The sequence below is a fragment of the Eumetopias jubatus genome, unplaced genomic scaffold, assembly GCF_037043125.1.
Source record: "Eumetopias jubatus isolate StellerSeaLion01/CBP00866 unplaced genomic scaffold, mEumJub1_p1.0 scaffold_1, whole genome shotgun sequence".
Lineage (NCBI taxonomy): Eukaryota > Metazoa > Chordata > Mammalia > Carnivora > Otariidae > Eumetopias > Eumetopias jubatus.
Window position 1 is genome coordinate 167196913 of NW_028274807.1, and position 14540 is coordinate 167211452.

Below are 14540 nucleotides of genomic sequence, written 5' to 3' on the forward strand. Positions count from 1 at the left end.
TAGTTGGTGCTGCAGATGTAAAAGCCAGAGGCAGCAGCGTAGCTCACAAAGACAAACCTCAGCTAGAAACTAGGACAGAGGTAGATATAGCAGCTGCAGAGAGTATGAACTGGGCATTCAGAATGCAAGGATATCTTCCTTCACCCTCTCCATGATCATTAAGGGAGGAATAATTCCAGTTATCAGCAATTTAAGTTCTGCCTAAAAGTTAAGGGAACAAAAGAAAGGTAGTAGGATGGTTTTAGCTTGCTGCCTCAAAGCTCTTTATCTACAACTTTTTAATCTAATAATACTTAGGTGATTTTTTTTTTTTTCCTGGAGATTACAGGTCCTCTCACCATACTAAGACATAGCCCTTGCCAGACTAGACTTATGAAGATGTATTTGTGACTTACCTTTTTGGTTTTGGGGTATTTAGGTGCAGCACGGTTGACATGGGATCCAGTAACTGATACTACAGTTGGGTCAGACCCCATTAATAGCCTGTTTTCTCCTGAACTGTCTATATTTCCAGCTTCAGTAGGAGTTACAGAGCTGTTATTTCCTCCCTCTTCCAAGGCAGCTTGTGACAACTCCGCCTGTTGTGCAATGGCCTGCTTCTGACGCTTTAGTCTTTGGGCTGAACTGGTCCGGTACCGAGAAATTCGACTCTTCGGTCGGGGCCTAGAAGGCTTTGCTGGAGGTGGCTTGGGGACTGGTTTTTCTGCAGCAACATCCTGTAATAGCAGAGTGAAATGCTTACCAGAAATTTCTTATCAGCAAACATTCTATCCAGTCTTCTATTCACTTTATGCATTCTGAATATTCAGTATTTAGAAATACTAATCTCAAATGTAATCCTTAAAAAACTTACACAATCAGCCAAAGAGCCTGTAGGTAGATGCCTATTTCTTTACTAATAAGTATTTATAAAATAGGTCAAAAGTCAGCTGAAAATAGCTACCTAATTTTAGGGTTCTTAGCAGGGGAGGTAATTCCGTCCTTTGTTTCTTTCCCAGGTACTGAGGTTTTGCTTAAGGCTTAGAATTCATGGTCAGGGTAGGGAAAGAAAAAATGGATTTATTCTGAGAATCCTATGAAAGGTCAGGTGCCTAATTGTGCTATATAGAAGAGCCAAGAGATATGAAATGATTTTTATGAACTCACCACAAACAGTATTATCTGGCAGAAACAGTATGAAGTTAACATTCTAGACTACAAGTGTCTCGTCATTCAAATTCTGTCTCCCTGAATCCCACAAATCAACTGATGAAAATGGTCTTATTTACTGCAATATGAGGTGAAGCTGAAAATGGTGATTTTCACTATTCCACAACATAGATAACTGACATTAGCAAAAGCAAGGATGTCTAAGGCCTGGAGTATTTCCATCTCTTACCCCTGCTTGGGAAGACCTCCGGGTGTTCACTCCAACACTCTGTGCGGTGCTTGGGATGGCCATGTTTGAAGCAGGGTTGCTAACTTCGGGTTCAGGGGCTTCAGTTTTTGCCTCTTCTCCCACGGCGGCCTCTGAAGTGGTGGTAGTAATCTCTATGTCAGAGCTGTTTTGTTCCAAGGGCTGATGATCCCGCCGCTTCTTTCTTTTCTCTAAGTTTTCAAAAGCATGCATGATGGCTTCGACCTTCCTATCTTCCCGGGTCTAGAAAAAAATAGCATTAGCATAGAAGGAAACTTCAACAGGAGGTGGGGATATTTTTTCAGAAATGTTATTAATGGAAATTCATAGACATTTAAAGACATTTGCCAGTAAAATGACACGTATGTATCTTAGAGAACAGAAGTAAAAACTAAAAATAAAACATTTCTTTTTTAAAAAAAGATTTATTTTAGAGAGTGAGCGAGAGAGAGAGCACATGCTCAAAGTGGGGTAGGGCCAGGAGAGAGAGAAAATCCCAAGCAGACTTCCCACTGAGCACAGAGCCCAATGAGGGGCTCTATTTCTTGACCCTGAGCCATGACCTAAGTGAAACCAAGAGTCAGAAGCTTAACCGACTGAGCTACTCAGGTGCCCCCAAAACATTTTTTAAATGTTGGAAAGAATTGCAGAAAAAGGCAAGGTCAAACTAAACTTTTCAAAATAGTCAATTACTTTGAAACTTTCTAATATAAAAGAAAAACAGCAATCAAAACCAATTTTTCTCTTGATTTTCAGAATTCAAAAGTAACAAAGCAGATCTTCTTTCACTTTTTAGGACCAGAACTAAACATGGCTGGCTTCAACAAGAGAGTAGCATTTCTGAATCCATGTGACCAAAAGTTTTATTTTTATGTCAAAACTCACACAATTCCAGAAAAAGGAGCCCCAACACATGTATCTTGTTCCAACAAGGCAGTTCTTTGGAAATTAGATTGTTAGAAACCTCTTAAGACCATCGTTAGATAATAGTCACTAGATAATGTGTGTGTGTGTGTGTGTGTGTGTGTGTGTGTGTGTGATAAAAATAAATCATAATGAAATCTCCTTTACTAAAAAAAGCCCCAACTGTCACCTGCAGGTGATGGTTTAGTATCTTGTTAAAGAATGAGATGATAGAAACTCAGAAGAGAAGGGGTTCAGGGTGCCTGGGTGGCTCAGATGGTTAAGGGTCTGCCTTCGGCTCATGTCATGATCCCAGGGTCCTGGGATCGAGTCCCGCTTCGGGCTGGGCTCCCTGCTCCTTGGGAGCCTGCTTCTCCCTCTGCTTCTCTCTCTCTCTCCCTCTGTCTCTCATGAATAAATAAATAAAATCTTTAAAAACAAAAGATTAAAAAAAAAAAAGAAGAGAAGGGGTTCACAAGCCAGAGGTAGCAGGAACCAAAGGATGTTAGAAGGTACCCACCCTTCTGCTATAAGCTGGGTTCTCCTGGTCATCTGTAACTTCTTCTTTCTCTTCTTCTGCTTTTTCTTCTGGATTGTCTATTTCCTTTAAAACAGAGGCGATATTCAGCTGTACTCTTAGGCTCTAAGAAAAAGCGGTCTGTTTTTTTCTGGTAGCTAAAACTCTCTAGAAACAACTTCTAATGCTTTATAGTGTTATTCATGTGAGTAGATGCAGATGATAAGCACCATTCTCCGAACTGAAACATGGAAAGCAGCTGAAAGGATGTTCTTGACATTATTAAAAAAGAGAAAGGCAATGAATAATGTCACGCCCACCTTGACAAGAAGGGCATTAAAAGTTATTATAGACTCCCTACATATAACAACATGTGGCAACAACGGATCCTCTTTATTTGTAGAGAATCAATACCATAGCAACATTCTCTGACCAGGGGAAGATTACCTCATGATCACTGGACACAGCTGCTTTCTCAGGAACTTGTTCTGGTTGCTGATTGTTATCCTCTTCTGGAGCCTCATTCTGCTGCTCCATCTCTAGCTCTTTCCGTCGTGCTTTTCTACGTCTTGTCTCCGCTCCGATGGTGGGTAAGCTTGGAGGAGGTGGGAGTGGTGGTTCTGCAGCATTGGGATTCCTTTTCTGTATAGGGCAATTCCGGTTCCCCTTGTGACACGCACAGTCCACTTTATAATTACTGCTCCAAAGAAACAACCGAAAGTGCCTGTCTCAGTAACCTTGCAAAATCAGTCATACTGTTCATTCATTCTCTTGGAGTAACAGTATAGTAATTTCCTCTAGTATTTCTTTGAATAAGTTAAACAGACACATTAGAGTCCTGTGAATACTTTTGAATATTCAGTGTTTTCCTATATAACCCTAACTCTTCCCCTACATATGGTCAGTGGAAAAAAGGAAACCTTCACTAAGTTCAGTTCTCCCTTAATGTCTTTATGCTATTTAGTGGGCAGTGGATCAGTAATAGGGGCTGAAAAGGTGATACTTCCCTTGCATCTACCCTTACCACGTCCTCACTTTTGAACTACTGATTCCCTACTTATTCCTAATACCTATTCGTCTCCTACCTGTGCTGAACATCAATTTACCAAATAACCTTTTTGGCCTAAAAGGACCAAGGGAGAAAAAGGATCATTTTACAAAACCCATCACATATTTATCTGACTTGCCAGCTCTGTTTTGTCTGCCTTCTCACACTCAGATAGATTACATGGTTTGAATGGATGGGGTGGATTTTAAAATTTTCATTCTGTATGGTCCCTGGAACAAGTGCTGTGTGTATAAAAACAGATGCAATTTCTAGGAGTGTCTCATACCTACCCTTTTTACTGTTCTTGCTATATAGAGATATAAAGACAAAACACCTTTAGTTAGGAGACTGGTGAGATGTGACATACTATGTATCTGTATCTCTAGGAAAAAACTGCTCTAAGTCTGTCTTTCCCTACACAATTTCTAGACAAAAATGCATTACTTAAGGAAAGATTAGGTTAAAAAAAAAAAGGAAATGACAAGGAACAAAAGCAGACCAATAGAAGAGCTTAATATGTAAGACAAGGCCATTCATGTAGGAAAGGTTTTGTAGGTCTTACCAGTTACTGTACTCATAGTCAAATGCTATGGTGACCTCAGCATCTTTGGTGATGGCAGATACCGCATAGATACACAGGTGAATCATCCCATCTGCAATCATGTGTCGCACCTGTGTGAACATGGCTTATGGTTGATGATATACCATAAAGACCCAGGAACTCTCCATAAGATAGAAAAAACCTTTTGCCAAAATCATCTCTCTCCACTTAAGTTATGGTAGTCTTTTACGTAACTCCATCATTTCACAAGAAACTGTTACATAGTAACTGTCTGAAAATTTATGATACTTCTTGAAATAAATGGAGAAACCTTGAGATGTTAGAAATTAGGGTAAGATCTCTGCTCCACATCTTAAAGCTGTTTTCAGTTGCATCAGAGAATTAAAATTCCTTAGCCTGTCAAGAGAAGCTCTGTGGATTTTCTTGCTGTATGTGATGTAGCTGCACTGATTATGCACTGAGTAATGAATTCTAGAAATGTCTAGAATCTTACAATACTATTACCTAAAACCTAAAAAAGTGCAACCACACAGCTTAGTTTGGGCTTAATGACATGTTCTAGCATATGGTAATTTCTTTAATATGACCTCAATGACTTCTTATCCAGTCTAGCTCTTTCTCTTTAGCAGATGCTTAATTTGCTTTTTCCCATTTCTTCCTTCTCTAAGGAAACTCATTCCTTGTCCCCATCCAGTCAGAATAAAAGCATCACTATGTTTTTTTTTGGTCTCTTATGATAAAAGATTGTAATTATTATCTACAGACCTTAAATTAATCTGGGTGAAGTTTTCAGACTGCCTCTTCAGTAGATTTGTCCTTTGGTGGTTCCATTCAAACAGAAGTTGCTACAGAAATCTTACCTCTGCATTTGGTGTACATGATCTTCTGATGAACCGAGCATCATTACCGAAAGTACGTGCATCCACACACATCTCTACACCATTGAATTTTGAGTAGAAGAGCACAAAGGGGTATGGTCTAAGGGATATAATTGAAATTCCTGTAATTTTCAACACAAATAAAAGGGCCACCCCATGACTTCACCACAAATATGAAGCATATGCTGACAGAAGCAGCAGCAGTCCTCTGCAATGCTTAAACTTGAAAAACATCACATGCTTGTCTGCTTTTGATTAAAGAACAAGCACAAAGCAAGGAATGCCTGGCTTGGAAAGGAGTCATTACCACTTTATACATTAAACAATCTGCAGATTTATTTGCACTTTTCTACAAACAGCAGACAGGTGTGAGCTTATCTGAGCTCTAATCTGTTCCCCAAGAACATCCTATCAACCAGGATGTTTTTAATACAGCCATACCGCTCTGCCAGGCCCACTTAAGCCCTCACTGCTCAGTGAATGATGTTCTTACTTTTTGAAGAAATGCCCATTGACCTCAAATTGCTGTCGTAACATGACTTTCCCTCGATACTCTATTATAAGAGTGTCCAGAGCCAAGTCTCTTGCAGCCCTCAGGATCTTCCGGTGCTTTTGAACACGAGTGACTCTTCCCAACTGTAGCTGCATAAAAACAGAGGATTAACATTAGACAACAGCCACAGCAGCACAGTAGACACTTAAAGTATTTCCTAATTGATGAAAAGGCACCAATATTTTTAGGTTTTATTTGTATGTTATTTAGCTCAAAAACCAGAATTTTTTTTTTCAATAATCAGAAATTTTTGAATGATCAGAGCTTCTAGGAGACAAGCTCCACTTAATGAACCGGTCACCTGGTCCCTCACAAAAGATAAGAAAATATCATAGAAAAAGATATGATTAAGATTTTAATGGCTCAAAAAAAAAAGATTTTAGTGGCTCTATGTCTAATGCAAGAATGATAAAGAACAAGCTTAGCTTTCTATTAATCTTGAAAATTCCTACTCAGGCTGTATAAAATTTCCTATCCTAATTTATCTACTTTTAATTAATACTTTAAAAATACGTATCCAGACAGTTTCCAGTCACAACTTGCTTTTGGTTAAAGATGCTCAACAGCTGGCTAATTTGTTATTCTAAGGAGCTCATACATTTGAAAGAAATGATAATCTCATTATATGCCCTCTTCCTGGGTTCAGACAAGTCTCAACTACTTATAGGGAGTCTTTTACCCTTTGATCCTTACCTGCATTTGGGAACCAATAACTGTATTATTACAGGCCAATTCAGTCTTATTAATAGTGTCTAAAATAGCAGGTTTGCCCACAAATTCCTTGCTAGAATGTAGATGTTGTTCAAGGGCGTTCTGTACATCTGCACTGTACTGATTAGTGAAAGCTTCTTCATACTGATCAGTCCATAGTCTTATCCGATTTTCCCATCCCTCAGTTGTATTCTCATCTAAATTCTGTGCTTCAGAAGGAGAATTCTGTAGAGAACAAAGGTCAGGTAGGTTAGGAGAATCCATGCATAAAAATGGGAGGGAGAACAGGCTGAATTTCCAGAGAAAATTTATTTTCACTTGGCAGCTGGTGTGGCATAAAAGAGTAATGGCCTGGGAGTCAGGGGATCTGACTTCTAATCATGGTTTCATTACCAATGAGATGTGAGGCCTTGAACAACTTCTTAGTTGTTCAAGCTTAGTTTCCTCATTAATAAAGTGAGAAATTAATCTGGATCATAGTCCTATCCCATCACTGTGATTTTATGACCATTTTTAAATCACAGAAATAAATTTTGTTCTTATCAGAAAAATGACATCAAGTTCAATAAGAAAATCTTGATAAAAACAAACAAGAGAGATACCTCAAAAGATTACAGTTTAAATTTCAATACTTATTGAGTATCTGTGCACCAGCCTAAGTTGATATTATTTCAATACTCTCCAGGAGAATTTTTTTGTGTGACTTGTTATTTTCATTATACAATTAATACATGTTCATTCTAAAAATACATGCGACCTAAATAAATAACCTGTAATCTCGTTTCCCAGAGACAAAGTCATCATTTTGGAGTGTATCTTTCTAGCACTCTATTTCTGACAGTTTAAACAGCTGCACTCTGAAGAGGTGAGGTGGGGGCAGGGGAGTGCATAGACAGAGTGTAGGAAATGCTGGGAGGTACTTTGCTATACTTCTTTAGGAAAACCACCGCCCTGTATGGTGACAATATTGAGAAAAGATTATTATATCTCAAAAATGTTATCTAAACAGACAGTTTTTATGTTTGAGATACAGAGACACAGTTTAAGTCTGACACATGTTCTCCTCCATGGTCTCAAAGACTTAAAGTGTCATCAGAAAATAAAACCAACACCGACAGTGATGATGTTATACCAGTGATGACTAGAAGGAAAAGATACCATAGTACCAAAGCTACTTGCAAATCCACGTCCATACTCAAGTTGCAAATACAGGCATAAGAAAATTAAATATACTTTCCATGAATGACACAGAAAACATTTATGTCTATTTTAACAACTGCTTTCTTTCACTTTTGTGTCACTGTTTGTGATTGACTGTTGTCTACCATCCTTTCCCCAAAGAACAGGGAAATAAAAGGAAAAAATTAATGCCTTTGTTTTCTGCCCTTCTCACCGGAGTCCAAAAGAATGAACAATAAACAAAAGGATCTAAGAAACATCTGGGGCCAACACACTGAGAACACAGTATCACCTGCTTGAGGTTATCAGGAGCAGCTAAGCAAAAGAGAAGTTCAAAACCTGAGATTGTAGGGGTGCTTATCAGACTGGGGATTAGGGGTGCCCGAACAGTATTCCCAGGTTTAAGCATTCAGTAGTGATCACTAAACCAATGACTTACTACACTTAATGTATACTGGAAGCCACTGTCACATTACTAGCTGTTGTTCACTAATACAACTCTGACTAACTACTCTGCTATTCCATTCTTCTGGGTACTTGAGACCCCAACTCAGTGCATTTTAGAGCATGGTTCTCAAGCAGAGGCGATTTTTTGTCCCCAGGAGACATTTGGTAATATCTGGTAACAAAATAACATTTGATTACCACACCTGGGTGTTATGTGTTATTGGCATCTAGTGGCTAAGAGTAGTTTCCAGTAGGCAAGCTTTTGATTTTGGGATTAGAAATCTAAATGATAAATACTTCCCATTGTTATGGCTCTCAACCACATCTTTGGTGATGCTCTTACTAATAATTCTGAGTACAAATTTGTAACCCAACTTAGATTCTGATATAAGAATCAAAATAAACCAACAGTATTTTTTTATTACTTAAATTTTAGGATGCTTATGGAACTGTTAACATCTTGAAAATGCAAGCAATATTTACATGTAGAAAGGTTTGTAAGTAGTTTTCAGGGGCAGCCAGTCAAGAGCTTTCAAAAGGTTTCGAACATTTGGAGGCAAGTTACAACAGTTAGCTGATAGAAGAGAAAAAGGCTTAATAGCTGGGATCGGGGCTATGTCTGCCCCATAAGTCTATTTAAGGTCCCCTCTAAGCAAATGAGACAAAAATAGAGGGGGCAGTTAAGGCAAATGTAACCTCTTACAGGAGAGAGATTTAGCAAAAAAATAACAATTAGGCTGTGTTCCAAGACATCCCAGGACTCTGATGCTCTTGGGCTCTGAGTCCTCTCCCATCGCTTTTACAGATATGTACAAGCCTGTTTATAGGTATACGCTAGGTGAGACCTTCAAATTTTAGATGAAGTGTCACCTATGATCTTTGGTAACATCAGTTATATTGGTGTTCCATATATACTCATGTATATTAACCTTAATAAAGCATTTCCTTACTAAAAGATTTTAATGTTTATGCCATCTATCAACAGCAAAGATCCTGCTTCTTATCATTTACACATTTAGGGATAGGAATTCTTACAGAATTAAATTAGACCTTAATTCTAAGTAAATGTTTTGAAGCCGTAAGTAATGAATTGGGAGCTATGCTGTCCTCCTACATATACAAAGGTAAAGGAAGATACCAGACAGTATAATCAAATCTCCTTTGGGCAAACTGTTCTTTATCACCCAGTACCTAAAAGTCCTTTTAAACCATTGCACGTAATTTCTCAATTCTCCAACCACTATCCAGTATCACCTTATAAGCCCTTATCTTGTGATAACTGAAGAAAAGAAAAACACTAGCATCATTTGAATTTTCTATACCAAACAGATATTCCAGGAAAAAAACAATTCAAAACTAAGTAATTCCAGTAAGAGTAATTCCTATCGATAATACTAGTTTCCTAACTGATGAAATTTATCCTTCCAACTGGTGATTAAAGCCCACATGGTGCTAGGGTGGGTGCACAAGAGATCCTGTATCACTAGAAAAACCTCAGTCCTGAGGTTGAGGCCAATTAGAAGGACAGAACACATCAGCCCCATTTTGTTTGGTAAATGTCACTTACCCCCCTTCATTCCCCCCGCCCCCCAGAAAAGCAGCTAATGAAAAACCAGTAAATGAAGGCTGATTACAGAAAGGGAAAATATTTCAGAAAATGGCCAAGAAAACCTACTTTGGAGAAAGGCTCTATGAAAACTGAATGGCAACAATTACAAACTAACAAAAAGCAGAGTCCAAGATTCCCAGACCATCAATGTCAGGAAAGAAGCTGACCAAAATGCAAGATCACAGTGAAGTAAAACACAGCATCAGGGAAGAATACCCCTTACCTTCATCCGCAAGGACTTCCGGGATCCCTCTCGAAATGCCTATCCCAAAGAGGAAAACAAGTAGAACAAAACAAAACTTGGTACCAAGAATGACAGTTATACCTATCTGAGACTAAAACTAAGGCAAGAACTAGTGTTTTAGTCTGTCCCCTTTTCCCTAGGTAACAAATACAATGGAATCCCCCACGCTATTATCCAAGAATAGGGGTAGCTCAAGGCCAGTGAACTTTGAGACTAATGCTAACTTTCCATGGTGAATCTAGGTAATTAACAGGGAAGAGCATGCATCACTTAAATCCTATATGCACCCCGACACTAGAAGAAAAAGTAAATAAAAACATTTCATAAGGTTGCAGATTTACCAGTTTTGAAATTAAGAAGAAAACAAAGACCAATCCCCTTAACAAGGGGTAGACAAGTCACCTAGGAGCAACAAAGTTGCCATGATGGGGAAGAAAGAACACAAAACAGAAGAGGTTTCTCCTGGAGACTTTTTAGTTGAGAATACAGGAAAGTGACCACAATACTGAGGAAGCCTAGATCATTCAAGAGATGTTTCCTAACTTTTTTGAAACAAGGAAAAAACAATCAACCCAATGACATGAGGTGGGCATGTACCAGTACAAGAATTTCAGACTATGCCTTGGGACTGAGGAGGTGGGGAGATAATGAAGGACAGTGGAAGCCTAGACTGGAGGCTGCAGCACATACGGGCTTGGTCAGGTGGGGCTGGGATTTCATACCTGGGATGGGGTTTGGAGTAGAAGAAACTTTGTGCCAGTTGTGATGGTATGGAGTGGCAGAAGAGAGGTTGGTCTACATGTTCACAACACAGATTAGCCGATTTTTGCAAGCAGAGCAAAAGTGGCCCTTCAAACATCTGGATCAAACTTCTTAAAAGAATTTTGGTGCCTTCTTGTTCCAAAATTTGGGCTATTTCAGACATATTTCTATTTAAGATACTTTTACCCTCCATACCTTGATTTTCTTCGTCTTTGCTGCTGCACGACCCTTTTCTGGACTCTTCTTCCGCTTCTTGGGTTTGGTTCTTCTAACAGTTAGGGTGATGCTTGTAGGTGTGTGCTGTGTTGCTGTGTACAACACAGTGGAAGGAGAAAGCTCCTCATCCCAGCTTTCTGTTGCACTGCTATCCCCACCTGAAAAAAAGTTATTTCATAGTTCACACGTTGTACAAACAGTGTCAAAAGTTCATTAAAAGCAGCTTATATATCTTTATTCCTTTTCCATATTCGGGAAGCCATAACTTCCATTAACTCTGTCATCTGTAGAACATAAATACCCACCTTTCTTATGAAAACAAGGTTCTTTCTCTATCACTGGCATCAAGCATAGAAACTCTGTTCTACATCGTATATATTTTCCCCTTGTACTGAGTCCCCAAGCTCCATCACCTCAATGTGTTAACAGAGAAAATGGATCTGTGTTATTTGGTATGTGTGCTCATAAGGAATATTTTGATTGCTCTGGGGCTAAAATGTTGTTTCTGGAGACATTAATTCAGAACAAGAGAATTACACAGTGGTTGTGAGAGAACTGCTTTCTCTTTCCATGAAAAGCTAGGGACCATGGGGACTTACAGGAGTTCTTGAGATGATTATTTAAATCACAAAATATTTATCTGTCAAAACATGGGCCCAACCCATTTTTGGCTCACCTGATATGTTGTCCTGCTTCCGCCGATGAAGTCTAATAACCTTCCCCCTGCTCATTCCCCTAAAGAGGGAAAATAAACTTAAAGTAGTCCTTCCAACAGCATGCAGCACATCGTCGCACACATGGGAGAAGTGTCTCTGCATATACTACCCCCTTCCTCCCACCTACCAAATGTTTCCAGGACATTAAATTTCATATCAAATTCAATAGCTTTAACATCAATCTCTCATTCCTTGTTGTCAGCAATTCTCACCTAGTGCAGAGAATTCGAGCCAAGGAGCACTAAGGAATCATCTACATTAACAAACACAAGAAAGAATACTTTGAGCTTTTCCCTACTAATAAGAAACCCTAATCCCAGCAACCCAGGCTTGAATTGAGATGGAGCATGATCTTACCTGCACTTGTCACAGTTGAGAAGGAAGCCATCCTGAGAAAGACCACAAGGACACCAGGTAGGAACAGTCTCTCCTTCAGAGTTCGGGCTGTCTCCACAGCGTTCCTCTACGGGCGACGGCAGGCCATTCAGGTCAGAACGAGGGATGATCGTCTGGACAGGGGGAGAAGCAGGAGGTGTCGGAGGAGGAGGGGCTCCGTAATTATGATCCTGAAAATAAGATTTTTTAAATCAACAGTGTCCAAACACTGGCCCCTCTCTCCCCTAAAGTATGGTACATATGGAAAGAAAGAAGAAAGTAGTACCCTTTGTTTTTTGGCTTCAACCAGGAAAGTGATAAAACAAAATGCCAAGGTCAACTGGGACATAAAAACAAGAACAATGATGCAGGGCTAGACGTCCGCTGGAGGCAGGGAAGTGCAAAAGGGGCAACTTCGTCATGCTGCATATAAACATTTCAAGAAAGTCACAATGTATAAGAATGGATTACACTCCAGGAAGATCACTGCTCTGGAGAGAAACAAATGCATACTCACAGCATAAGGCAGTCCTCGACACCCATGTCTCTGAGTGGTCCCATAATTATGAGTGGAATACACGCTCTTCTCATTAACTGCTGGACTAGCCTCCACAGATTCAGGGCTGCACAAAGGCGAAAAGCAACGCATGATAGCATAACACCTAATCCTCCCTTAAACTAAGACTTTAACTTCCCATGCTAACCCCTCCTCTTTTCCACAACCACCAGCCACTAGAATAAGAGAAGGAACTCAGTGAAACAATCTGATTAACATAACTAAGCCTATAAATAACAGGAGTGTTATTAAATGTGGACTTGTGTGTAACATGAAGCCAGTACAGGCAGATGTCTCAAGGCAGGCACCTGGAATACAAGGTGTCCCTAATGACAAACACAAACGTACCAGCTGAGCAGGGAGTTTCCCCTAGAGAAGCCACTCTGGGCTGGTTTAGACTCAGAACTATTCTTCTTAATTGGATCTCTTAATACTTCCATGAAACCTCACATGACATTTGCAGTGAGTGAGATGATGAAAGTGCCTTCTGCACTGCCCCAGGGACCAGGCCCTCTTCCATTCACTACCAAGACAGGATACCCTGAAGAAAGTACAGGTAAAAACAACGGCATCTTATATTTATCATACCTCTCATCTTGATGAACCCCCAAACACCTTTCAAATATTAGAGTAATAATTTCTCATCCACCAATGACATGCAAGCATATCAAGGACACAATTACTTAACAGCTGCATGGTAATACCACAGAACTTCAAAATAATCAAAACTGTACTCAGAGGTTATTGTTTACTGACAAATAATAAGAGGAGTTGTGGCTACCATTCTGAATTGCCCATTATTTTCTAGGTGCTTTTATATACATTAATTCATTTACTCTGCAACTAGTAAACATGGTAAATAGCACCCCATTTTTACAGAAGTTGTGGTGGTGAGATTACGTGACGTCACCAAGGTCACATGCTGACAGAGCCAGAATTTGAAACAATGTCTAACTCCAAATCCTGTGGTCTTTCCACTGTGCCTAACTGGTTTGGAAAACCAGGATAACATTCTATCTTTAAAGAAAATGATATGAAAATTTAAGTAACCAGGCTTATTGAGAAGCCTAGTTTAATATCTTTTCATACCCTCACTGAGTGGAAAGCAAACTGTTCAAGTATAATTTGTTAATATAAAAACATTATAAATGTGTTCAAATTTAGAAATTTAATTTTAAGCCTTTACTTCATAATAAAAAGGCATAGGTAACAAAGGACAAACTATAAGTTTTGGGGAAAAAAGAACTTTTAACTCTGATTGTTACCTGGTTAAGTTTCAGGGAATTTTGAAAGATAATTAAGGAATGCAATCGTATGACTTTGCTGAACTCAATAATGGATTATCTGTCATTTAAATTAACTAGAACAGAGATTCACAAATTGGAAACTCCAAGGACACATATAACTCAGCCTTGGAGATCAAAGGGTCTTTTAGGGAATCAAATAATGCACAGTTTGTTTTAATGAACATACGTTTTTCCTGCTTGCAAGTATACAATACACAGTACTTGGCAGGAATAAAGTGTGCAGTTCAATGTGGTGCAATGTCAGCTGAGAAGTGAGGGATAAAGAAAATTCTGAGATATATCCAACTCACCCAGTTATATGCTCCAAAACTGAGAAGGGATCTTATTAATAACAGCAAAGGTAATTTCTAGGTGAAGAAGAACTTTAGACATAGGAAAGTATTCTGTTAGTGAAGTGCATGCATTTTATTCTTTAAGAGTGTCTGCAAGATGGGATCTGGGGTGGGGGTACATCAAGAATGCAGGTCAGTATTCTTGAGAAAAGATGATCTGACATGGCTCACTGAGAGGCAATCAGCTCTGAGTATTAGGAAACAGGTGGGGTTTCCTAAATGAAACTGA

General features: G+C 39.1%; 1 protein-coding gene across 14 annotated transcripts in view; it reads right to left on the reverse strand.

The window, feature by feature from the left end:
• Window positions 1-14540, reverse strand: part of SETD5 (SET domain containing 5) — a 79042-nt gene that overhangs the window by 26305 nt on the left and 38197 nt on the right. For 3 of the 14 annotated variants that reach the window (XM_028101628.2, XM_088027464.1, XM_028101627.2), the window contains 13 exons: window positions 12634-12739; window positions 12099-12307; window positions 11702-11760; window positions 11005-11183; window positions 10027-10065; window positions 6551-6793; window positions 5798-5946; window positions 5287-5404; window positions 4427-4536; window positions 3264-3513; window positions 2820-2903; window positions 1379-1639; window positions 396-716 (listed from right to left, as the gene is read on the reverse strand). In XM_028101628.2, the coding sequence (XP_027957429.1) occupies window positions 396-716; window positions 1379-1639; window positions 2820-2903; window positions 3264-3513; window positions 4427-4536; window positions 5287-5404; window positions 5798-5946; window positions 6551-6793; window positions 10027-10065; window positions 11005-11183; window positions 11702-11760; window positions 12099-12307; window positions 12634-12739 (2128 nt within the window). Of the gene's footprint in view, window positions 1-395; window positions 717-1378; window positions 1640-2819; window positions 2904-3263; window positions 3514-4426; window positions 4537-5286; window positions 5405-5797; window positions 5947-6550; window positions 6794-10026; window positions 10066-11004; window positions 11184-11701; window positions 11761-11953; window positions 11995-12098; window positions 12308-12633; window positions 12740-13020; window positions 13214-14540 lie in introns of those variants that run through there. The other 11 variants (XM_088027457.1, XM_028101626.2, XM_028101634.2 and 8 more) reach the window with 8 other exon arrangements.